Source organism: Dermochelys coriacea, chromosome 1 (assembly GCF_009764565.3).
Source record: "Dermochelys coriacea isolate rDerCor1 chromosome 1, rDerCor1.pri.v4, whole genome shotgun sequence".
Classification (NCBI taxonomy): Eukaryota; Metazoa; Chordata; order Testudines; family Dermochelyidae; genus Dermochelys; species Dermochelys coriacea.
Window position 1 is genome coordinate 231076688 of NC_050068.2, and position 24735 is coordinate 231101422.

At 42.7% G+C, this 24735-nt stretch overlaps 1 protein-coding gene across 6 annotated transcripts in view; it reads right to left on the bottom strand.

The window, feature by feature from the left end:
- Positions 1-8996, bottom strand: part of ARNTL2 (aryl hydrocarbon receptor nuclear translocator like 2) — a 58855-nt gene extending 49859 nt beyond the window's left edge. For 3 of the 6 annotated variants that reach the window (XR_006281911.1, XM_043516048.1, XM_043516041.1), the window contains exon 1: positions 8826-8996. Coding sequence is in view for 4 of the 6 variants with exons in the window: in XM_043516048.1 (XP_043371983.1) it covers positions 8826-8883 (58 nt within the window). In the remaining 2 variants the exon portion in view is untranslated. The remainder of the gene's footprint in view (positions 1-8825) is intronic. The other 3 variants (XR_006281912.1, XM_043516064.1, XM_038409088.2) reach the window with 2 other exon arrangements.
- Between the last annotated feature and the right edge of the window lie 15739 nt (positions 8997-24735).

Below are 24735 nucleotides of genomic sequence, written 5' to 3' on the forward strand. Positions count from 1 at the left end.
TTACAGAAAAAAGCTCACCCTCAGAGATGTTCCAATAAGCTTCTTTCACAGACTAGACTCCTTCCTAGTCTGCGCCCAATCCTTTCCCCAGTACAGTTCTTGTTAGCTCCAGCTCCAGTGGTAACTAGGGGATTTCTCATGACTGGAACCTCCTTTGCTCTTTTATAGCTTTGGCACAAGGCGGGAATCTTTTCTCTCTCTGGAACCCCACCCCCGCTTCTAAATGAAAAAGCACCAGGTTTAAGATGGATTTCTGTACCAGGTGACATGGTCACATGTCCTGTGAGGCCCCAAGCCTTCATTCTTCCCGGCCTGACTCACAGGAAGGCTTGCAAGTAAACAGCCATCTACAATCAACTGTCCTAGTTAATGGGAGCCATCAAGATTCCAAACTACCATTAATGGCCCACACTTTGCATAATTACAATAGGACCTCAGAATTATATTTCATATTTCTAGTTTCAGATACAAGAATGAACACACTCAATAGATTATAAGCTTTGTAATGATACCTTACAAGAGACCTTTTACATGAAGTATATTCCAGTTACATTATATTCACATTTATTAGCATATTTTCATAAACTCATATGGAGTGCAACATCACAGTATGCATGTGCCCAAGACTGGAGTCTTTTGGTCAGCAGTGTCCACTGTGCCCACAAATGTGCCCTAGAATTCAGTGCCCCATAATGAAGGCATAAAAGCGCAGAACAGGAGAAATGCCACCATCTCCTCTCCACAGCAAAATCCAGGTGACATGGGACTAAATGGGATAGAGGATGAGTCATGGACTATGTAATATGGCCAATGCATCTTTAAGAACTCCAGTTACTGCATAGGCAAGCAACTTTCCTTTCTTATTCAAATGCTTGTTCTTTGGCTACTTGACTAGTTAAGGTGACTCCCAATGTAATAGAGATTGCAATTCAGATTCTTAGGACAACAGAGATTGTAACATAGCCTTTCCAAACACAGCATCTGGTCTGAAAGCTTCAATGATAGTGCACTGCTTTGTAAATACGTGAACAGATTCCCAGGTGTCTGCTTCGCACACGTCCACAAAAGGAAAACAATTACAAAGATACTGCAGAGGCTGCCTAACTTCAGGTAAAATGAGCTCTGAGAGAAGCAAGAGGACCCACTTTAGCCACCTCATAACAGGATCTCACACAGATCTCCATTTAAGACCATCGCTAGACAAGTTGGTTTCCCCTTCATCTTTTCTGCTACTGAAACAATAAAATCTTGATGTGAAGCTAAAACATGTTGTTCTCTATGAATAAGTGTTAATGCACATCTGACAGGAAATGGAGCTCAGCCTCTGTCTTAGAAGCATGTGGTTTAGGGAAAATATAAGCAGATGAATCTGTTGGTTCAAATGGAAGTCTGACAACTTTTGGTAGAAATTAGGACGACGCCTATGAGACACTTTGTTCAGAAAGAACTATCAGGGCCCCACCCTTCTTGCAGAGATAACTGCAACTGCCATTTTCATAGGGAGAGAGATGCAACGATATGCACATTGCCATTGATTTGACAGGCGGGCCCATTGGTGCAGAAAGAACTAAGTTAAGATTTCACACTAAGATTCCCACACTTATGGGTGGAAATGTCTTAGCAAGACCCTTCAAACACTTTACAACAATGTGACCAGCTACTGGAGGGTGATATATGGATTTTCAACCAACCTAATTATGATACAGTCCTTAATTACACGAGAACATGTTATTTTGCTACAGGATCCCTGCCAATTTAAAGCACAAGATGGATGTACAAGAGGGCAGAAATAAGATTGCAAAGGCAACTGTAAATCTAGTATTTCCTAACATTTGAGTTCTTGACTTTGCAATCTCAAAAATGTATGTTTGACATAGCTGGGTTTTTTTTGTTATTTTTTGCATTTGTGTGTATTATTTATATATGATATAGAGGTAAATTCACTTGGCTTTTTTTGCTTTCATTTATCGCAGAGAAGGCTATAAGAATTTTCTCTACCTTTTATCCTAATTATTAAAATTTCAGTATTAGTATGTGATGACTTAATATAAAATATTTGAGTGCATTTGCATTTAATCAGTCCCTGAACATTTATTTTTAGCACTGCCCATTTTGTGAGGTTGTGTCAATGTCCAGTCAATACGACTCAAGGAGAACACTTCAGTAATGGGTAGTTACATGGGATACTGTGAGAAACATTTTCCACACTGAAGTGGCTCCTCCTATTGAAAATCCAGGAAAAAAACCCCAAAAACATAAAATTCAAATTCTGTTAAGCAACCAAGATTAATTTTTTAATGGAAAACATGTAAAAAGTAATATATTGAAGAACTTATTTTTGTTTAAGAAACAATTACTCTACATGCTGTATACTGTAAGTAAGAACTGAAGATCTTCATTACAAATGGATATTAAAACATACTGCAGCATCTTAGAATAAGAGTCAGATTAGAAACAAAATACTTTTGGTTAAAGTCACAAGAAATGAAATTGCCACAGAATGGGCCCATTACCTTACTCTATCCCTACAGTTTTTCTGAAAACTTTACCAAGCATAAGATAAAATATCAAAGCTCAAGTTTAAAAGTCATAATTTACTCACAGTGATATATGCAACATGTGTGAAAGCAGTACTTGTAGGTAATTAAGTCTGTGCAAGTTTGAAGTTAAATTACATCAATCACTTACTAAGTCACACCAAGTCATACTATTTAAGCCAAAGATCTGTTCAAATGATGCCTTAGACTATGAAGAGAGTATCTTTTCCTTGAGTTTAAAACTACAACAACCTGCTGTAGGCTGAAACAAATTACATATTGCAGCCTTGGAAAGTTTTAGTACATAAAAAAATTATTAAACAAAGAGAACATTTTGGCATCTTCAGATGTGTATTATTCAATTAAAAGAAAGACAGCTTAATTTTAAGATTGTAGAGCCAGATTTTCAGAACATGAGGTACGCAAAGTAGATGTGTAACTAGGTACACAACTGCAGTAAACGCATACACAAATTAAACATATAATTTCTGTACCTATTGTCTGAAAAGGGAGCTTTTAATTTTGTTTACTCATATGCCTTTTTTTCTTTTAAAAAGACACCATTAATTTAGAAGTCGAAAATTACTTTTATAAACATAAAATACTACCGGATTTTTTTTTTTTTAATTTACCACCACTTGAACTAATTGCATTGAATGAAGTAGGAATTATGTATTTGTACCAGGGCAGGCCAGTGAACTAGGTTCTTCTAGCAATCATAGCAGATCAAACAAGGAAGGTAGGTGAACAAACTGAAATCCACGATTTGTCCCTTCAGAGACTTACTTCTGTAATTGCATATGTTCTCAAATTGCCTTTATTTAAAAGGAATTTTCTTTTCACTCCTTGTCTTAAATATTTCCAATCAACCTAAGAAAGTCACTAACCTCTCGCATTCATCTTTCATTTCTATCTACCTTACTTTCTTTATGATTCACTGTAACTGATATGCTGTTACACTTCTTCTCTGATGGACTTATAAAAACACTACCTTGCTGGTGCTGGTGAAGATTTCATTACTAAACTAAAGGAGCTTTCTTTTGGCAATCTGTCGTTTCAACCTGTCACTACAGGGTTTGACTCAAGATTAAGAAAACGGGGAACTGAGGGACAAGTGGGAGCTGCGATCGGCCGAATCTGTGGACGCAGCAGGTAAACAAACCGGCCCGGCCCGCCAGGGGCTCTCTCTAAACAAGCGGCGTCCCAAGTTTGGGAAAAACTGATCTTGGTAATGGACTCATATAACTGTAACAAAGTAGGTACATTTAAATTCTGCCAATAGCATTTTTCATTTTCTATAGACGGGGCACACACTGGAAATTTCTCACCCTGGTGCAATTACTCCCTCCTTTGCACAACTGTGGCTGTTATTAAAGTTGTGTCAGCGTTTCATTCTTATAATTTAGGAATGAAAATGCATTTTCATGCTAATCCTCTTTTTGGGGGTAGGAGGTGGGAAGGGAAATTACTCAAAACTCTCATGCTTGTTCTTAGCCCAGAGGTGAATTTTTGTTGGGTTATGCTTGAAGAAAATTCTATCAGCAGTTTGAGTTGTCAGAGCATAAAAATGGTGGTTTTTTCATGCTTTAAGAAAACTATTCAGATAGTTTTTATGCTCAAATTAATTCAGAATATTTTAGTAGCTCAGACCTGACATATTCCAAGATTTCAGCAAAGAAAACAAGCTTTGACAAGTTTGAAAAAGTCTGAGTAAGTTAGAACTTAGTAAGTTAGAAATGAACGTAATAAGAGACTGGACAGTTCTTTACCAATGAAATGGCCCAATCTTGTAAAACCTTACAAGTCCCATTGACTTCCGGGCCACAATATGAAAACCCTGAACATGCACAGAGTGCAGTCACACAGCAACAACTCACCTAAACACCCACAAACAGAAAATAATCACAGTTAGTTTAAATTTTCGAAAACAACAAATGATCATGGGTGCCCAACTTGAGACTCAATTCAAAGGTACCTAATTACACACAGTATTGTGTGGGGAGCCAAGTTACAGTTGCTATGACAGCTATCATTTTGAAGCTCCTAAATTGTGTACACCAAAAAATTTCAGCAACAATGTTCCATTAACAAGGGTGTGTTTGTGCGTGCACATTAACTATCCTTTGTTCAGAGTTTTAAAATTTAACATAAAAAGATATTAGATTATTCACACTGATGTTTAGCACTCATACAGAAAACAAAATTTCAAAGTTCTGTCAGTGTTTTAAAGAGATTCAATAGCAAAAGTAGTAGATGTATACTGACCTAAATTAATTTTTTCCACTTTTTGTACTACAACTCACACACGAACAGAAAACCCACCACACATAATGGGGAGCAAGAAACCGAGAATTAGTACTGAACACATTACAAGCATGACAGTAAATAGATGATAAACACTTAACAGGTTAAATCAAAATCATTGAGTTTCTTATTTCCTATTTTTGGAAACAAAAATACAGAAAATAAAAATAATTATGTCACCCTTTGTTACAGAAATATATTTACATCAATAAGTACTAGTACAGACAATTTTATATACTTGATATTTCCTCAACAAAAAATTCATAGAGCCATCACTGGCTTGAATAAGCAGTAGTCAAAACCCAGTGATTTTAATCAAACAAACACATCTGAACTCTGGGGTACAGATGTGGGGACCCGCATGAAAGACCCCCTAAGCTTATTTCTACCAGCTTAGGTTAAAACTTTCCCAAGACACAAAATTCCCTGTATCTGGGATTCAGTATGCTGCCACCACCAAGCGATTTAACAAAGAACAGGGAAGAGACCACTTGGAGACGTCTTCCCCCAAAATATCCCCCCAAGTCTTAGGCCTCCCCAGGAAAGGGGGCTGAGAATAAACAAGATGAGCACAGACCAGCCTTGGGTGTTTAGGACACTAAAACCTCAGTCAATTCTCAAAAAACAGAACTTTATTAGAAGAACAAAAAAAGATAAAAGAAACACTCTGTAAGATTAGAATGGAAGATAATCTCACAGACAGTCAGATTCAAAACATAGAGAATCCCTCTAGGCAAAACCTTAAGTTACAAAAAGACACAAAAACAGGGACAGACATTCCCTCCAGCACAGCGAATTTCACAAGCCAAAAACAAAAGAAAATCTAACGTATTTTCTAGCTAGATTACTTACTAACTCTATAGGAGTTTGATTGCTTGCTTTCTTGATCTGTCCCCGTCAGAGGCATCACACAGACAGACAAAACCTTCCCCCACCCCAGATTTGAAAATATCTTGTCCCCTTATTGGTCATTTTGGTCAAGTGCCAGCCAGGTTACTTGAGCTTCTTAGCCCTTTACAGGTAAGAGGATTTTGCCTCTGGCGAGGAGGGAATTTTCTAGCACTGTATACAGAAAGGTAGTTACCCTTCCCTTTATATTTATGACACATGTATTTAGTAAATAGATTTGAACTACGTATATGGGTTTGGCCCAGTTGGTATACATGAATGTAATTAGCTACAGAGAACATTCTATGCCAGTGCTTTAAAATCTTTACTGCCTCCTTAGTCACTTTCAGGTGCAACTCAGGGCAATCTACAAAGTACTGTACCATGGAGCTTGGATCCAAACTGAGAAAACACCTGTTGCCGCACATCCTGTTAGGAGAATTGATGTTAGCTGTTCTCTCCCGAGTCCTACATTCCAATGACTGTGGGCAAAATCCTGACTCTTCAGAAGTCAATGGCAAAACTCCTGGACCTATTGAAATCAACAGAATTTCAACCAGGAGTTTTCAGTGGTATACCTTGGCTCTTGGTTTTCCTCAATGGTACTGAAGAGCACATCTGTTTACTGGGGGGTTTGCATGATGGTATATTACTACTTCTAGCTAAAACACAAACCCACAGGGAGCTAATGTCAATAATTAATTTTAGGGTTTTTTTTAATTCATACAAGTGCACAAATAATAATAATGTGAAAGGGTAAACTTAAAAGTAAGTATTAATCAATAGTTTGGTCTGGACCTATTTCAATCTTTGGAATAAAAATTTTACAGTCTTTTACACAAGTTAAGCTATTTATAATATAACAATAAAAGTAATAAAAACTACTAATACAGCAATTGGTCTACCAGATCTTAAAGAACCAACGCGAAAAAGTATCAGCAATCTGATAGTGGAAATTGACAAGAGTAAGAAATATAAATTACTATAAAATGTGACCCTATGGTACATTTTCCTTCCTATGGGCGCTTCTCCAGGGGAAGGGAAAAAAAAAAAGCTATGCAAATCCAGTGTTTTGGGGGAGGAGTGTTTTGGTTTTTTTGTTTGTTTGTTTTTGGTTTGCTTCTATTTCCTCCTTTCCTTACAGAAGATATACAGTGTGGATCAAATACATTTTCCCCTTTTGAACTGATTTTCATGGAAGCTTAAAGATAAAAAAATAAACCTCACACGCTATAAAAACAAAATATCACTGTTTCACACCCATTTAAACAATCAAATGCTCTCTAGCTTCCATAAACCAAGCGACAAACAGTCAGGAAAAAAAATTCTGACCTATTTTTAAGGTGACTAGAATGAACACACACACACACACACACACACAAAAGAAAACCCAAACACCAAAAGGTTTACTAGTAACTAAGTGAAGTAAAAGTGACAGTTGAAGCAGGAATTCACTCTCTCTTCTGTGCCTCACAGCCGGGTACAAAGCATCTATTTCTTTCCTCAGATTGAAATCATGGAAGGGAGCAATATATACATTTTAAAGGAGAAAAAGCCCAAACTGCTGCTAATTTTGAACCTCACTCAGGTCCAGAGGGTTATGGTTAAGAACAAAGATCATCAAACCCAAGTATATTCACACACAACAGAAACACCACACTTAAGATGATGGATTAAACTAGTACACATCAGAAAACCGATACCTAACAGACATATTACACACAAACGTTTGTATAAAGTAAAGCCATATCAATCAACTACTAAATAAAACAAAAACAGTGCATTACAGACCAGGGAAAAAAAGGTATTTAGCCCAGTTCATCCAAGTGCAGACATAGGTCTACAACAGTGATAATAAACCAGATTAGTATGTAACTATTTAGTATAGGATCTATGTGTGGGTGTACATGATGAACAACAAAACAGGTTATTTTTTGCAGATGCAGATGCTTCCCCATTTAAGACTTCAATAATACCACATGGGCAAGTGAGCTGGCAGAATCATGACTGTGCTCTGAGCCAGAGAGTGAGTATTTAGCCTGGGAAAAAAGTATGTCCATGAACATAATGGAAGGGTGATGCACTACTATGAATTAAAGAAAAGCGGTGTGAAATTGGGATAGCCTACCTTGCTTGTCACCATGAAAGGTTTTCCTTCCCCCCCCCCTGCTGCTGGTGATGGCTTATCTTAAGTGATCACTCTCCTTACAGTACTTGTGGCACCTTAGAGACTAACAAATTTATTAGAGCATAAGCTTTCGTGAGCTACAGCTCACTTCATTGGATGCATTTATGCATTTTGCTTATACTCTAATAAATTTGTTAGTGTCTAAGGTGCCACAAGTACTCCTTTTCTTTTTGCGAATACAGACTAACACAGCTGCTACTCTGAAACCTCTCCTTACAGTGTGTATGATAAACCCATTGTTTCATGTTCTGTGTGTGTGTATATCAATCTCCCCTCTGTATTTTCCACCAAATGCATCCGATGAAGTGAGCTGTAGCTCACGAAAGCTTATGCTCAAATAAATGTGTTAGTCTCTAAGGCGCCACAAGTACTCCTTTTCTATATTGGGAATATCACACACATAGATAGGGCACAACACAACCACCCAGGATAGAAAAAAGACACACTGCGTATGTGTGCATTCATATGCCGCGATACAGAAATACGCCCGGGATACAACGCAGACACACACACACACAGAAACACACCCAGGATAACACGCACACAGTCAGGTTTCAGAGTAGCAGCCGTGTTAGTCTGTATCCGCAAAAAGAAAAGGAGGACTTGTGGCACCTTAGAGACTAACTAATTTATTAGAGCATAAGCTTTCGTGAGCTACAGCTCACTTCAGACAGACAATGTGTGTGTGTGTGTGTGTGTGTGTGTGTGTGTATACCCCCCCCAGGATAACACACAATGGGTGTATGTACACACGCACACTCGGGAATGCACAGCTCCCCGCCCCACGGGACGGGCACAGACGAGGACGAGGCAGGAGCGCCCTAGCCCGGCACGGGGTACAGGGCAGCCCCTCTCTGTCTGTCTGTCTGTCTGTCTGTCTGTGGTCAGGCCCAGCCCCCGCCCCTGACCTGCCGGCGCCGCTCTCTGCTGCTGCTGCTCCTCCTCCTCGGCCCCCGCCTCGGCCATGGCGAACGCCCCCGGCCCCAGCGGCACGGAGCGGGCGAGGCGAGCCCGCCCGGCGAACGGTTGGCACAAGCCCCGCCGCGGACCCGTCCGAGCCCCGGCTCTCAGCACCGCCCCCTCAGCCGCGCGCTTCTCGCGAGATCTCCGTCAGGGCGGGCGGGGGAAGGTGCCGGCTCCTGGGCTCTGGGCCTCGCAGCGCGGCGGGAGGTTCCAGGCGGGAGGCCGCCGCTCGGGAGCCCCGCCCCCCCGCGTGGCTCAGCCCCAGGGCTGCAGACAGCGCCTTAGCCTCGTGCCCCTTCTCCCTGCAGCCCCTTCCTCGCCCTCTGCCACCCGCTGGCCGGGGTGGGGGGTCGCAGCCTCTTGCTCCCAAGCCCAGCGCCTGTAGCCAAGTAACGTCCAGTACCGCAAACCCTGAGACACGGCCTCAGGGCGCTTGGTTGCCCCGCGCTGCACCCGGGGGCCATGATGACAAGATTCACCCTGTGCTGCCAGCCCCATGCGTTCAAAAACCTTGAGTGAGGCCTCCCACACTCCCGCCAAATAATGACCTTTTAATCCGTGTGTGTGTGTGGAGGGGGGGGGTCCTTTTTATTTACCTTCTGTTTTTTTAAGCATCTGAGTGGTTTGCTCGAGTCACATGTTCAAGCCTTCCTCCAAAAATATGAGGCCCAGAAAGTTACTTACAAAAAGAAAAGGGTGAGATTCTCACATATTCACATGACTCCAGGAGCTGGGGCTTTGACACGCACCAAATATTGACAGGTTTCATAGTAGCAGCCGTGTTAGTCTGTATTCGCAAAAAGAAAAGGAGTACTTGTGGCACCTTAGAGACTAACAAATTTATTAGAGCATAAGCTTTCGTGAGCTACAGCTCATGAAGTGAGCTGTAGCTCACGAAAGCTTATGCTCTAAAAATTTGTTAGCCTCTAAGGTGCCACAAGTACTCCTTTTCTTTACACCAAATATTGTGAGACTTGCCATAAAAATCATGAGCATTGGGAAAATTGACACAAATGAGTTGGATCCATCAAGTTTGGGAATCTGAATTTGGCCAGAAAAGACAGATTTCAGAAGTAGCAGAAGCAGAAAATATCTGAGCCTGATTCAAAGGCATGCTGTTGGGCAGGGCTTGGTGGCTAGGAGTCAAGTCGCTTGCTGGCTTTGTGAATCTGGGCAAGTCACTATCGTTACTCTGCCTCAATTTTCCTAGTTGTAAAATGGTGATAATGATACTGTGTAAAGTGCTTCAAGATCTAAGGATGAAATGGACCTGGATCCTGTGAAGTACTGAGCATCCTTAATGCCCACTAAAATCACTGGGAATTGGGGAAATTCCACAACTTACCCAAATGGACTCTCACTCAAGCTTCCTTGGCTGTGCAACTTCTTGCACTGAGGTTGCTTGCACTTCTACCTATTATTCACAAAAGAGGCAATTTACAGATGTCAGCTCAGCGGGTGTCACCTGACACGCCTTTCTCAGAAATATGGCTGGAGTCCAAAGATTCATGTTCAAATCACAATACCACACTCTCTCCTCGTATGGAGTTTTGCACTAAGTACTCAACACTGTTCATTTTTGTGGTTTCACATGAACAGTCTAGAAAAAGACATGACAACTTTCTTAGTGAAAATCACATGTTAAAGATGTCAGGTTTCAGAGTAGCAGCCGTGTTAGTCTGTATTCGCAAAAAGAAAAGGAGTACTTTTGGCACCTTAGAGACTAACAAATTTATTAGAGCATAAGCTTTCGTGAGTAATGCATCCGATGAAGTGAGCTGTAGCTCACGAAAGCTTATGCTCTAATAAATTTGTTAGTCTCTAAGGTGCCACAAGTACTCCTTTTCTTTTTATGTTAAAGATGTGTAATTGTTTCCTCCTCTTCATTTCTGTTTGAATTCATGCTGGTCAGCCTTCCAATCACTTTAACTGTGGGGAGTCTGGGACCTTTTGTTCCACTCACAGCAGAGAGGCAGAGAGAGTGAGAGTCTTTTTGCTGCATTAGATGGAAGAGTAGCTGTAACAGCTCCCTAGGTCACATGTACCTGGAGCTTTCATTGTATAAAACCGTCATAGACTCTGTACTCTGTCAGGAAGTGAGAGCAGGATTCCCTGGAAAACAGTTGGGGTGAAAACTTCTGGTGCTAGACCCTCCTTACAACTTAAGCCCTACTTTAACGCCCGATCCTCCAAACACTCATATGCATAACTGTATACAGGTTTCAGAGTAGCAGCCGTGTTAGTCTGTATTCGCAAAAAGAAAAGGAGTACTTGTGACACCTTAGAGGCTAACAAATTTATTAGAGCATAAGCTTTCGTGAGCTACAGCTCACTTCATCGGATGCATTTGGTGGAAAAAACAGAGGGGAGATTGGTATACACACACATATAGAATTGGACCCTAAGCAGTCAAACCAAGATGTAAGTGGTGAAGGTGGCCTTGTATGAGTCTCAGTCCTAGGATGAATTGTGCACATTATGTCAATGTCTGCTGTGTGGATTTATGAAGTATTTTACCATATCCAGTATCAAACACATTTCACATGTGAAAACTCTGGCCAGTACCATTCCAAATTTTTAAAAGTAACCTTATTTCTCTTATTCATTGTAAAGACTTATCAGTCTTTTACAAATGGGTTTTGCTTCATGCAGAATGCCAGCATCAGGTGTTGTTCCAACAATTAGATTCACATTAACATTATGAAGTTTTCCACAGGAATATTGTCTTTCCCCAACTTCAGCCTTATGTGAAAGAATTAATGAGTACATGGCAACTAATATAATAATTATACTTTCATGCAACTATCATATACCACCAATTCGTTCTGTATGTTAAATCTGAAGCAAAAATATAAGTAATTGCCAATCAACGTATAGTATTATTAGCTAGGTCTTTGCCCTTCAAAAATAAAAATGACAATAATGAATTCCATCAGACAATTTAAAATCTGCTCTTTTGGACAGATCCTCTCAATTGTTAATTATTATTTTCATTTGTATTGCAGTAGCACATAGATGCACCAGCTGAAATTGGGACCCATTGTGCTAGGTGCTGTGCATACACATAGTAATTGGAGAAACCATAGAAACATAGGACTGGAAGGGACCTCAAGAGGCCATCTAATACATCTCCCTGTGCTGAGGCAGTTCTTACTCTGAAAAGTTTACAAGCTAAGTGAACAAGACTAACAAAACATAGGAGAAAGAAAGCATGGCGGGCTGAGGCACAGAGAGATTAAGTGATTTGTCAAAGGTCATACAAGAATTCTGGCAAAACCAGGAATTTAACCCAGACAATGCCACTCTCAGTCCAGTGTCTTAATTACATCACTGTACTTCAGCTGCTTGCAGGTATGTTTATGGAGCTTTTGGAACTGAAATAACTGTGTGATTAGTGCACCTTCAAGGTCTGGAATATTCCAAGCTGGTAGAGTTTCAAAGAATGGGCAATCAGTTGTACCTGGAGCAGGCTGGAAACAAAATCCAAAATGAAGTGGGGCTGGATGTTGTTTATAAATAAGGACCCATTGTTACAATTATTATTTTATTTTTCTTGCTATTGTTGTCCAGATATAAAACCACGGTATTTAAACAGAGCATGATTGGTTTATTAGGATCTGGAGACAAAGGAAAAACAACATTATATTTAAAATACAGGGGGAAATATTCTACTGCCTAGAATCACAAAGTGAAAAGGGAAATGTGAAAAACAGAAAAGGTGTATTTACTTCCAACTAAAACAGTATACATTACTTATACAAGTACTCTCTCAATTAACTATTAACCCTAAGAAGCTGAGGACACACACTCAGCTGTGCATGCATGCATGCTAGTAGTTTGTCTGGTACACTAGAAAATGAAAGCATGACAAGGGTTTAAACAAAAGCGGTACTTAAACTTGCTATTGAAGGAATAAATGAGCAAAGAGATTTCTCAGAAAAGGCCAGTTGCTTCAAAGGATAGTCTTAAGCAATAGAGGACTGGTGGGGTTATGGCTCTCTCTGTCATTTTGTAAGCACCTCACAGCGGTGGCAGTTCTGGTGGTTAAGTCTTTCCTTTCTATTTGTGCAGTCACAATCAAGAGACTACACCTGGCTCTCTTAAAAGGCAACTTTCTAAATTAAAGAAAATTACACAACCCTACAAAGGGCTCTCATTGTAGCTTTGCAGCTGATCTTGGAAGGCAGTGTCACATGTGGAAGAGAGAAAACAGCAATGTCTGTATTTGCTATGTAACTAAGGGTGGCCTTTTGGTATGCTGGGAAGCCCATACTCTGAAACAGAATTCTTGTCCCCTCTCCCTGCTTCCATGTCATCCTTTTTAACAACCCGTTTTAAGAAAACAGTTTTTAAGGTTTGGTGTGAAATGCCACTTCCTAAGTTTTACTTTAGAATCTTGGGCTGCCAGACTCGTGCTTGTTTGTTCATCTTCACTGCTACAGTAATTTGCTCTTTCATCATATCTTTCATTGCTGGCTATCAAAATACTTTGCCAGCATTAATGAAATAATTGTGTAAGTAAGTAAGTATTAATTAAGCCATCTATAAAATTAATACAATTAGGTGGAGAATGAATTATTTCCCTGGATCTGTGTGCAAAGCTGACCCCACCCCTCCAGATCAATGACACCAGAATAAGGTGTGCACTGAAAGTAGAGAATTAAGTGGCGATCATGTTCTGGAAGTTTGCAATGCCAGAGTTTTGCCAGTCAGTTTGGAGTTGGAAAATCCACAGTGGGAGCCCTTGTCTTCCAAGTGTGCAAGGGCATTAAGCATATCCTGCTGCACAGAACTGCGACACTTGGTAATCTGTAGGGAATAGCGGGTGGATCTGCAACAACGGACTTTCTGAACTGCAGTGGGACAATAGATGGCATATTCCTATTCTGTCCCATGTTTCAGGGGGATGTGGGGTCCAGGGTGGCCTGGTGCCGGGTTGCTTGCTGCTGCTGGTGCCAGGCTCCCTGCTAGCTCCCCAGGCCACCCTGGACCCCACATCTGCCTGAAGCATGGGGGCCCCCAAAGTGTGGGACCTGGGGCGGTTGCCCCAGTCCATCCTATGTACAGGACATCTCTGCTTGGACCCGTTCTGGGCACCACCAAAAATTATACAAACCTGGCACCCATACCCGTCTGCAAGGTTAGGGGCCCCTCTTGGACAGAAGGTCCTGTCCAAGACCCTGAGTCAGTTTAAATCCAGACTTTTTATAGCAAAAGCCTTTTCTCTCTTAGTCTCTGGAAAACCCAGTTTGAATCAGAACATACAAACAGTACATACAGGATTAGTATCTAAGTGATTCACCTTAATCACTGTCCATTGTTTTTGGTTCCTGGAGGGAGTTGAGGTACCCTCCCCGCCCAGACTTGCATGCAACGTCTGGCCCACGTGATACATAAACCATTTATAAACTTAATAGAGTCTGTTCTCGAAAGATATTGCATGGATTGCAATATCTGTCACAGGTGTATGTGTACCTATGGTTCTCCTAGTTTTGCCCTGGCATGGAGGGATAGGGGTAAGGATTCATACCATTCTGCCACTTGTTATGTTAGGGGATATAGGGAGTAGCCGCCATGGAGTTTTCCATGGATCAGAAAGGCTGCTATGAATGGGATTTCTCAGCATATAGCTTGATAATGCTCTAACATCTGCGTACGTTGCCTGAGCAAGACCATGATATCCTGATGCACTTCCCAATGCACCTCTTGGTCCCTTTGCCTCTCCTGATGCAACCACTCTCTCCATTATTGGCCCTTCCTCATGTGACCTCTCCAACACCTGTGTTCATGGTTAGCCGCTGTGGAGGACTGAAATATCTTCTCCGACATATCCTCCCCAGTCTTCTTCTTTCTTTTCCTGATCAGGATCATGTGTTTGGCAGGTGTGGAGGAGGTACCTCTAAAGGCCACCACAGCAGAGGTTGCTAATTAAAACAGAATTATAGAGGATTAGATTTACAGTTCCAATGGAAAGGGAAAGATAAGTCTTGAAACTCCCTTACATTATTCCCATAAATAACTTTAATAAGAAATGCTAATTGTCACTTTAGCTTTGGAGCACCTTGTTACAGCATCACTCTGCAGCAAAAGTCATGGTGAAAATGGCCTAGCAGAGGCAGAGGGGTGGTGTCTGTTGCATGGAAGGTTTAGACCCTGGGTGCCTCTGGGTTTGAGTTTAGGGAAAGTGAAGTGCATATTGCCAATATTTTCATAGGCAGAGGTGATTTTGGCTGATATCTGACTCCTGAGGGTGACAAAGGCACAGAGAACCCAGCTGCTACTGGTGTCCAGAAGCTGCCGGGCTGATATGCTGCTAGTCAGTTTACTGCAATAGTGCCCACTGAACTCTCACTGAATGGTGCGGGAGGGTTTCCTCTTCCAGAGGAAGAAACAAGGCCACCATCCCTAGAAATGTTCAGGAGAAAATTGCAGAGTATCTCCATAAAATTTTAATTGAGATTGCTCAAGAGGAGAAAAGGGACATCCCTATTCAGATAAACAGAGTACTCTAAATGGCCCCCACTGTCTAGCCCAACAAATCAAAGAAATGAAAAGTGGATGCCACCTCTATCTCTTTCTTCTCTCTTTTATCCAAGCACAGTACACTGATCTGATGTGAATTGTGAAATCGGACTCTTGGAATTTATTTTCTAACATTTTACAAATATAACGTGAGCAATCAAAAACCAGGGCTTTGGTTCTCTAAATGCGCAAATGGGATGGACACCATTTTTAAATGGTGAGGGACAGAGAGAGATGAGGTTTCAGGCAATGAAAAAGCAAAACATGCTTATAACGAATAATACACGTACGAACTTACTTGTGCTTCCTTCCCCTTCATCAGTGGGCTCATCAGCACACACTTGGCTTGACTCCAGTGGCGTTTCAAGCAGCTCCTGCTTTATTATATGGTTTGTGTTTCCCTCCCACACTGTTGCTGTATACCTCCATGTCAGGCTCCTGTGAAGTGTCCATAGTCGTAGCCAGGGTGCTGATGGGGTCACCAGTGATGAGCTGGCAAAAGCTGAAGAACAGGTTCCTTCAGTCTCTCCGGATCTTCGACGGCACTTGGGCGGCAGATCCTTCAGTCACTCCAGGTCTTCGGCGGCACTGAAGGACCCGCTGCCGAAGTGCCGCCGAAGACCCGTAGCGAGTGAAGTTCCCGCCAACAAAATGCTGCCGAAGACCCGGAGCACTGCCGGGTGAGTACAAATTTAAAAGGGATTCTCAGGGGAGCCTCCCCAGCCGAGAGCTCAGGTGGGCCGGACAGGACAATCCTGCGGGCCAGATGTGGCCTGCAGGCTGGAGTTTGCCCACCCCTTTAACAACCGGTTCTAAACCGGCTTCAAAATTTAACAACCGGTTTGTGCGAACCGGTGCGAACTGGCTCCAGCTCACCACTGGGGGTCACTGCCAAGTATGGCATCCAGTTTGTTGTAGAAGCTCTGTGAGGTGACCCTAGATCTGTTGTTGCCCTCTCTCGCCTTCTTGCCAAAGTGCCTTTCATGCAGCACTGCTTTTCGTCCCTGTCATACCCCAGTTTCAGCATCCCCTGTTAATCCACATGGAGATCTCTCTATTTTTTTGGCTGTTCCTTACCTGTGCTTGCACAGTCTCTTCTCCCCACAGGCTGAGGAGATCCAAGACTACTTTCCTGCTCCAGGCAGCACATGTAGTAACTCTCTGTGTATGTGAAGCCAGCCTGGTCAGATGCTCACAAAAGGTGGGCTAGTAGTTGTGCTTGCCAAGCTGGGCAATCAGGAAAAGGCATTTCAAAAATATACTGGAGATTCTAAAGAGGGTGGGGGCAGGTTTATGGAGTCTATGAACCCTAGGCAGTAGAGTTCAAAATTATTACCGGAGCGACCACTGTTGCAGAGGCAGTGGTATTGTGAGACAGCTGCTGGAGGATAGTTAGGGTTGACACAGGCAATGCAGTGTCTGCTCACACTGCATCGATGTAAATAGATTGACTGTGCCTCTGCATCGTTCAAGGAGGTGGTGTTATTGTGTCACTGTAATGGGGTGCTTACATCGGTGGGAGGCAAATTTAGGTAGACACATGCAAAACTAGGTTGAAACAAGTTGACTTAGGTCAACCTAACTTTGTAGTGTAGACCAAACCTAAGTCAGTAGCAAAGTTAGAAAAGAACCAAGGAGCCTTCGCTCCAAGACCTGTGCTCTAAGCACTAGACAGGACTCCCTCCAATCTTTGAGGATTACAAGACCCAAAGAAAATCCTGTGCCTTAAATCTGTCCCTATCCTAAAATGAGGGGGGGAAGCAATAATAGCCCTTCTGACACAAGAGCATTGAGAGCTCTTCTGAATGTCTTGTTTTTCCTTTCAAATTGCCAGTTTTTGCTAAGCTAGGCAGCACAAAAATCAGAGGAGAGGTAAATAGTGGTCCAAATTTTTGGTAATCATTTTACACTGGTGTAACTGCATGTAAGTTGTTGTAATTTACATATTAAGGGAAGGATGTAAAGGCACAACTGCAGCAACAAAAGCAAACGCTAGGAAGGTGAAACACTGCATCTCTATTTTGTCTTGTCTTCACACAGTTTTTGTATTGATTTAATTATATCAGTTTAGAAACCAATATATTTAAAGCAGTGCACCCCTTCATGTGGATGCCGTGATATGGGTATAAAGGTACCTTAGAGCGGTATAGCTTATTCACCTAAATGTATCCAAATACACTAGACCAATAATGAGCACTTTTATACTGGTATATCTGTGTCACACTAGGGGGTCACACCAATTTAATCATATCAGTTTCTAAACCAATACATTACATTGGTAAAAAAACCTGTTTAGCCCAGTCCTAACACGCTCTTGTTGGTTGCAACCACACCCTTCTTACTTATGCACTCTGTGGTACCCTTAACCATGGAGCTCCTTCTACCTCCTCAAAGTTTAAGTTACAATAAATTTGATTCCCACCATCTTACTGGTGTATAATTTACACTGCCATTTGTCATCCAGCAGTTTGGGCAAAGAAGCTTAGGATGCAGGATCGTAGTTGTGAGCCACTCTGATCCTAAATGTAACCAAAAAGCTGTAGGAGTGGCCAGCAAATAGTAATAAAAAGCTGCTGTCTTCTAAGAATTCTTTACAATTAACGTTTATTATTAATTATTATTATTATTCATATCGCGCAATAGGCTGGGAAAAATCTTCTAATCATTTGTCATTTCAGTTTGGTTGTCCTACAAGAAAGCATGGTTGTCCCAATTTTCAGAGTAAATTTTCTGTAAATTAAAATGAAATATTATTTCTGCTGTGAATGACTAACTTGGCAGTTCTCGACATTCTGCTTTTTCTGTGAGCTCAATTGTTGAAATGTGGGTAAAGGTTCACAAAATGCTACAATAAGCTGTAACAATGAATGGGAGACAAAGATTGAATTAGTTCAAACAAAGAAGCCTATTGATATAACTGAAGGAGTGTGAAGCATCTCCAGCTGACTTCAGCTAGCTTTCTTTTCCCCCCAATAAAAATAAAAGTAATTAGCATCATTAATACCATCCAAGAGATTGTCTGATAGAGGGCCAGGGAGAATTAGAGGGGCAGAGGCGTTTATTATGGAGGGGAAAAGGGATACTGTTAAAATGACAGCCTACTTAATACTTTACATTTCAAATGCTTTAACTATTTTTCCTTCTTTTCTGTATCTTTAATAAAAGGTTTAAAAGACTTTTAATAATGTGCTGGCATGGAACTTAGCAGGCCGAGGTTTCAGTATTCCAAAAGCCCAAACCTTGTTTTGTGTTGTACAGTGATAGGGTCCTATTAAAATCATTGATTATCTTGGCTCATTTATTCCATTGAAATTAACACAAACAATGTGTTGGTTTGTGATTCTGGAATTTTTTTTTTATAAATGTTAATTTCAGTATACTGATGCTTAATGACATGTACTAAAGCCAGTGCATACAAAGCCATACAAAAGTATTAGTGAGTGTCTGATGGTCACATTCAAAATTGTTTGTTTCATATAATGGGCACAAAGGCCCTGATTCAAGAAAGTATGAATAAGACTGAAGCACATGCTTGACATTCAGCATATATTTATGTACTGTTCTGAAAATGGGTGGACTTAAGCATGTAGTTAAGTGTTTTCATAAATTGGAACCAAAATGAATCCATGTGGCAAAGCTACATTGGTATATCTGTATAAATGACTGATACTAAATCAGTAGAGTTTGGAATATTGGAACAAGTCCCAAAGGTGCCTGGGTTGAGCAGCAGTCTGCCAATCAATTGATCAAATGAGTGTAATTTGGCTGTAGAACAGGATGCATAAAGTTATTAAGAAATTTAAGGTGTTTAATGGACTCGGATGTATCAAGGATATAATATTCACATTGATCTAGAACCCAGTATGCCTCTAAAATATAGGCACCACAAAGTCTCATTAGCACTGAAAAATAAAGTAAAAGCTAATTGTGATCAGATGGTAAAATTAGATGATATTGGGAGAATACAGACACCAACCATCAGTGTTAACAGTATGGTCATTGTAACCATTTAACCAACAGGTTAAATATCTGTAATAAACCCAAAAGATCTGAACAAGGGCATCAAATACAAGCGCTACTTTCACAAGAGCAGTCAGTGGGGTCAAGTTTGTACTTCAAAATGTAAGAGTATTTTCAGTTTTGAATAAAAGCCAAAGACTGATTCATTAGACAAAACGTTTAACATATATTATCTACATTTGTTTTTGTTTTTTTAATGGTGCAATAGCAGCCACCGGAGTGTGTGTATACTAACCATTGGCATGCAATAGGGATATACTTTTTTGTAACTCTTACTTGTCATTTGACTTAGGTCAAAGAATAAAATCAGTCTATTACCAATACTCCTGTGTGTCACACTCCTTTTATTACCATTATAACCTTCTATTGTGTAAACCTCTCCCTTGCTTGATGCCGTGTGTCTCAGCATTCAGAGTCTATGCATAGAAACAGAAAGCATTGCATGGTAAATAAGGAAAATCATCATCCCAATACTGTTTATGCCACTTGTTTCTCCATTTAAATGTGTTCATAAGTGGGGGTTGGTTTTCTGGTTGGCCAACAGTGGCTAGTTCTGAATAAAGGAGAGTGAGCCTGGTCCAGTGGTGCAGCAGAAGACCAGTTTAAATAAAGAGAGAGTCATTTTTATTTAGATGTGCTGGATCTTGCTTGCTCTGTCTTTTTAGCTGAGCACATTTCTCTGCTTAAGCACTAGGGCATCTTGAATACAGCTTACAAGTACAATACAGGAGGTGACACCTTATGTAAGCAACAAGCAACTTCTGTTTTTCGAATGGCTTACACAAGCTTCTCTTGTTGTTAAAAAAAAAAAAGCCCAAAGAAGTCGCAGTGTGCCACTGAGCATAAAAGTATCCATATTACTAGTTATTTGTATAGGTCTCACAGTGTTTGAACAACAGTATGTGTTAGGGCAAGAAGAGGGTCCTGTTAAGTTCTGCCTAACACACAACCCCAGGAGAGTGTACATTCCAGCTTGAGGAGACATACCTACCCTACCTCTAACTGAGCTACCATGCTAAAAACAGAGATGGAGCCATGGTCTCCCAAGCAGGAGGTGCTAGCCACCTGAGTACATACCTACAGTCTCAGATGGGATTGTACTCGGGTGACAGGCCCCTCTAACCATTCCCATTGCTGAGGCTATGCCTCTATCTTTGTCATGTAGCTCAATTAGAGCTATTGTGAATACATCTCCTTGAGCTGGAATTTGCACCTCCAACTCAAAGGGTAGGCAGGGCTGTCCCCAGTGGTGAGCTGGAGCCGGTTCGCACTGATTCACGCGAACCGGTTGTTAAATTTAGAAGCTGGTTTAGAACCGGTTCTTAAAGGGTTGGGCAAACTCCAGCCCATGGCGGGAGGCTCCCCTTGAGAATCCCTTTTTCTCCAGGAGGCTCCTTGAGGTGGGAGGCTCCTGGTCTTCAGTGGCACTTCAGTGACACGTCCTTCACTCGCTCTGGGTTTTCGGCGGCACTCCGGGTCTTCAGTGGCACTTTGGCGGTGGGTCCCTCAGTGCTGCTGAAAACCCAGAGCGAGTGAAGGACATGCCACTGAAGTGCCACTGAAGACCCGGAGCGACTTAAGGAACCGGTTCTTCAGATTTTGCCAGCTCATCACTGGCGGTCCCTACCCATATGCAAAGTACGCAGCTGCATAGGGCACTAGAAAATTTGAGGCACCACATTTCCTGGTGCCCTGCGCAGCCACATGCTGCTCAAGCCCCTGCCCCGCCTCTTCCCCATGGCTCCCGCCTCTTCCCACCCCTGCTCTGCCCCAGCCCTGCCCCCACTCCACCGCTTCCCCAAAGCCCCTACCCCTGCTCTGCCCCCAACCCGCCCACACTCCCCTGAGGACTGCAGCAGGGCTGGGCCTGCACTCACTGGTGGCAGGAAGTGCAGCGACCTGGCCCCAGCTGCGCCGCTGGTGAGTGCTGGGGGGCGATTCCCCCTTACCCCCCAAGTCAGCCCCGCCCCCCCTGCAGAGGCCTGGGGCCCCACACACACACCCTATGGGGGGGAGGGAGGGGTTGTGTAGGGCCCCAGAATAACTAGGGATGGCCCTGAGGGTAGGCATACCCAAAGATGGCTGTACACCACCTTTGTGCTCCCCTGATCCTGTGTTTAGTTTAGACAGCTATATGAGATTTATTAAAATATAGGCCGTCAGTTCTGATCTTCTGTAGAATAAACGATTAAAAAAACACCTTAAGGTCAGGGGCAAGTTCTCTGTGTAAGATGCATATAGCAAAAATAAAACTGTTAAAAACTTATCACTGATTAAAAGTTCCTAGGGTGTATATATATATATATATACTGAAAACAAAACAAAATAAAACAAAAATAGTAATCCACCACACCAGCATGCCAGCTTTTACAGCAAAGAGAGTTCTGCTGCCGTGACCTTGATGTTTTATGCATGAAGTCAGATTAGATCATCATAATGATGCCTTCTGGCTTGGAAATCTATGAATCTCTGATAAATTCCTTGCAGGCTGAAAGAAGATGAGCCTGGAAAAGGAGTTTTCTACCCCCATTCCCTCCCCATCATCTAAATTTTGGATGCTATTAGGTCAGCTGCTCGATTTGTTATTTTCTAATAAAACAATCACCGGTTTCAGAGTAGCAGCCGTGTTAGTCTGTATTCGCAAAAAGAAAAGGAGTACTTGTGGCACCTTAGAGACTAACAAATTTATTAGAGCATAAGCTTTTGTGAGCTACAGCTCACTTCATCGGATGCATTTCCGATGAAGTGAGCTGTAGCTCACGAAAGCTTATGCTCTAATAAATTTGTTAGTCTCTCAGGTGCCACAAAAACAATCACCGAGTGTCAAATTTTCAGTGACATAGGAGCACAATTGACTCGGTACTCCTAAATCATGTAGGTGCTTTTGAAACTCTAAAGCCCCTCAATTTGTTGGTGCCATTTTGATTTAAAAACAAAGTAAATGTCACACTTTAGTATATGGAATAGCTTCTCATTCTGGGCAGAAATGGAAGTTTTCTGAATGCCTGTTGCCAAACAAAAGAACCTAATGTCTCTGTATCTGTTGAACTGCATTGAACCAAGCAGCAGCCAAGCTGTTATGTGCAGTGCATCTAGGTTCAGGTGCAGAAGCCTGCTGTGGTTCTGTGAAAGCAGGTCTGGCCAGAGAGGTAGCTGCAGCGGAGCCACCACCAAGAAGTCCAGCAGTGTGCCGAACCAGTGTTGGCGAGGCCACATTGGAGCTATCAGGATTACTCTCACCTTGTCTTGCTGGATCTTCATAAGGACTCTGTAGTTTAAGAGCACTGGTGGGAAGGCATACAGTACAGCCCCCGACCACAGGAGCAAAAAGGCATCAACAAGAAGCCCCTGTCGACCCCATGAATCGAGCAGAATACGTGCCACTTCCTGTTCTGCCTGGATGCGAACAAGTCCACCTGGGGAGTTCCCCCCCTCTGGAAATTTACGCTGACCACTTCTGGATAGAGTGACCACTCGTGGTGAGATGAGGAGGTCCTGATGAGGTGATCTGCCAACATGTTCCTAGCCCTTGGAAGGTACGCTGAAGTCCCACATGCAGAAGTCCCACAGCCAGAGAGATACTTGGCAGAGGGCTAATGACCAGGCTCTGCCTTGCTTGTTGATATAAAACATTGCAGAGGTATTGTCCGTCAGGATCTGGACCACCTTGCCCTTCAGATGAGGCAGGAAAGCCTGGCAGGCCAAGTGAACTATTCTGACATTTATGTGGAATGAGCAGTCATCTTGTGACAAACAACCTTGCGTGCTGAAATCACTCAGGTAGCCTCCCCAACCCAAATCTGAGGCATTGAAGACCAAGGTCACAGACAGGGATGTGGCCATGAAGGGGACTCCCTTAAACACCTATTCGGGGTTCAGCAACCATTCCAGGAATGACCATATATGATCTGGTCCTCTGACTACACGGTCCAGGTCATGCTTGTTGGGGATATAGACGGACGTCAGCCATGCCTACAGGGGTCTGAGGTGGAGCCGCATATGCCACACCACAAAAGTACAGGCTGCCATGTGGCCCAACAACCTCAGGCACGTGCCAGTGGTGGTGAGAGGGTGGGCCCTCACATGCGAGATCAGGTCGGACATAGCTTGGAAAGAGGCTCTGGGAGGAAGCCTGCATGGAGTCGAGTACCACTCTGATGAACTCTATCCGTTGCAATGGTGTCAGTGTCAATTTCTTTTCATTTATCAACAGACCCCAGATTGTGACAGGTGGAACGTAGCTGATCGAGGCTCCTTTGCACCTGGTCCCAAGATCGTCCCTTGATGAGCCAATCATCGAGGTACGGCTAGTCCTGAACCCCTTGATGTCTCAGGTAAGTGTCTACTAGTGCCATACACTTTGTAAATACTCTCGGGGCCGATGAGAGTCCGAAGTGTAATGGCGTGAATTGGAAATGGCATTGGCCCACCACGAAACGGAGGAACTGTCTGTGTCCTTGGCAGATGGAGATATGACAGTGTGCATCCTTCAAGTCAAGGGCGATGTACCAGTCTCCTGGATCCAGAGGGGGGATGATGAAGGCCAGGGAGACCATGTGAAACTTCAACTTCTTGAGATATTTGTTGAGGCATTGCAGGTCCAGAATGGGTCTTAGGCTCACTTTTGGGATTAGGAAATAGCAGGAGTTGAACCCTTTCCCCCTCATTCCGTGAGGGACCTTCTCTACCGCCCCCAGCTGTAGGAGGTTCTCCACCTCCTGAATGAGGAGTTGCTCATGAGAAAGGTCCCTGAAGAGGGATGGGGAAGAGGTGTGGGGATGGGGTAGCTGAGAAGGGTGTAGCCCAAGGATATTATACTGAGAACCCAACAGTCCGAGGTTACTCGTGACGATGCCATCCAGAAGGGGCACAGGCGATTGAGGAAAGAATAGAAAGGTGGATCCTGGGATCTGACTGGGATGCCGACCTTGAGCGCACCATCGAAACGCCTGCATCTGGCCCCCTTGTTGTCTTGCAGGGCTAGACTGTGCAGGTGAATGAGAGAAAGAAGGCTGACAGCGTTTAAACCTTCTGTCTCTTTCTTTCCTCCTGTAGGCACTTTGTCGAGGAGGCCCCCAGGACCTGGGTGGTGGAGGGGGCTGGAATTGTTTTCTTGCCATCTGTGGCATGTGGAGGCCCAGAGAGCACAGAGTGGCTCTGGAGTCTTTGAGGCCATCCCTCAAAGACTCCCGTCAGCTCTGAGAAGAACCCAGTGCCCTCAAACAGAAGGTCCTGGATGAAGGACTGCATTTCCTGGGAGAGACCCAAGGATTTTAGCCAAGATCTGCGCCTCATTTCCACAGCCAAGGCAAC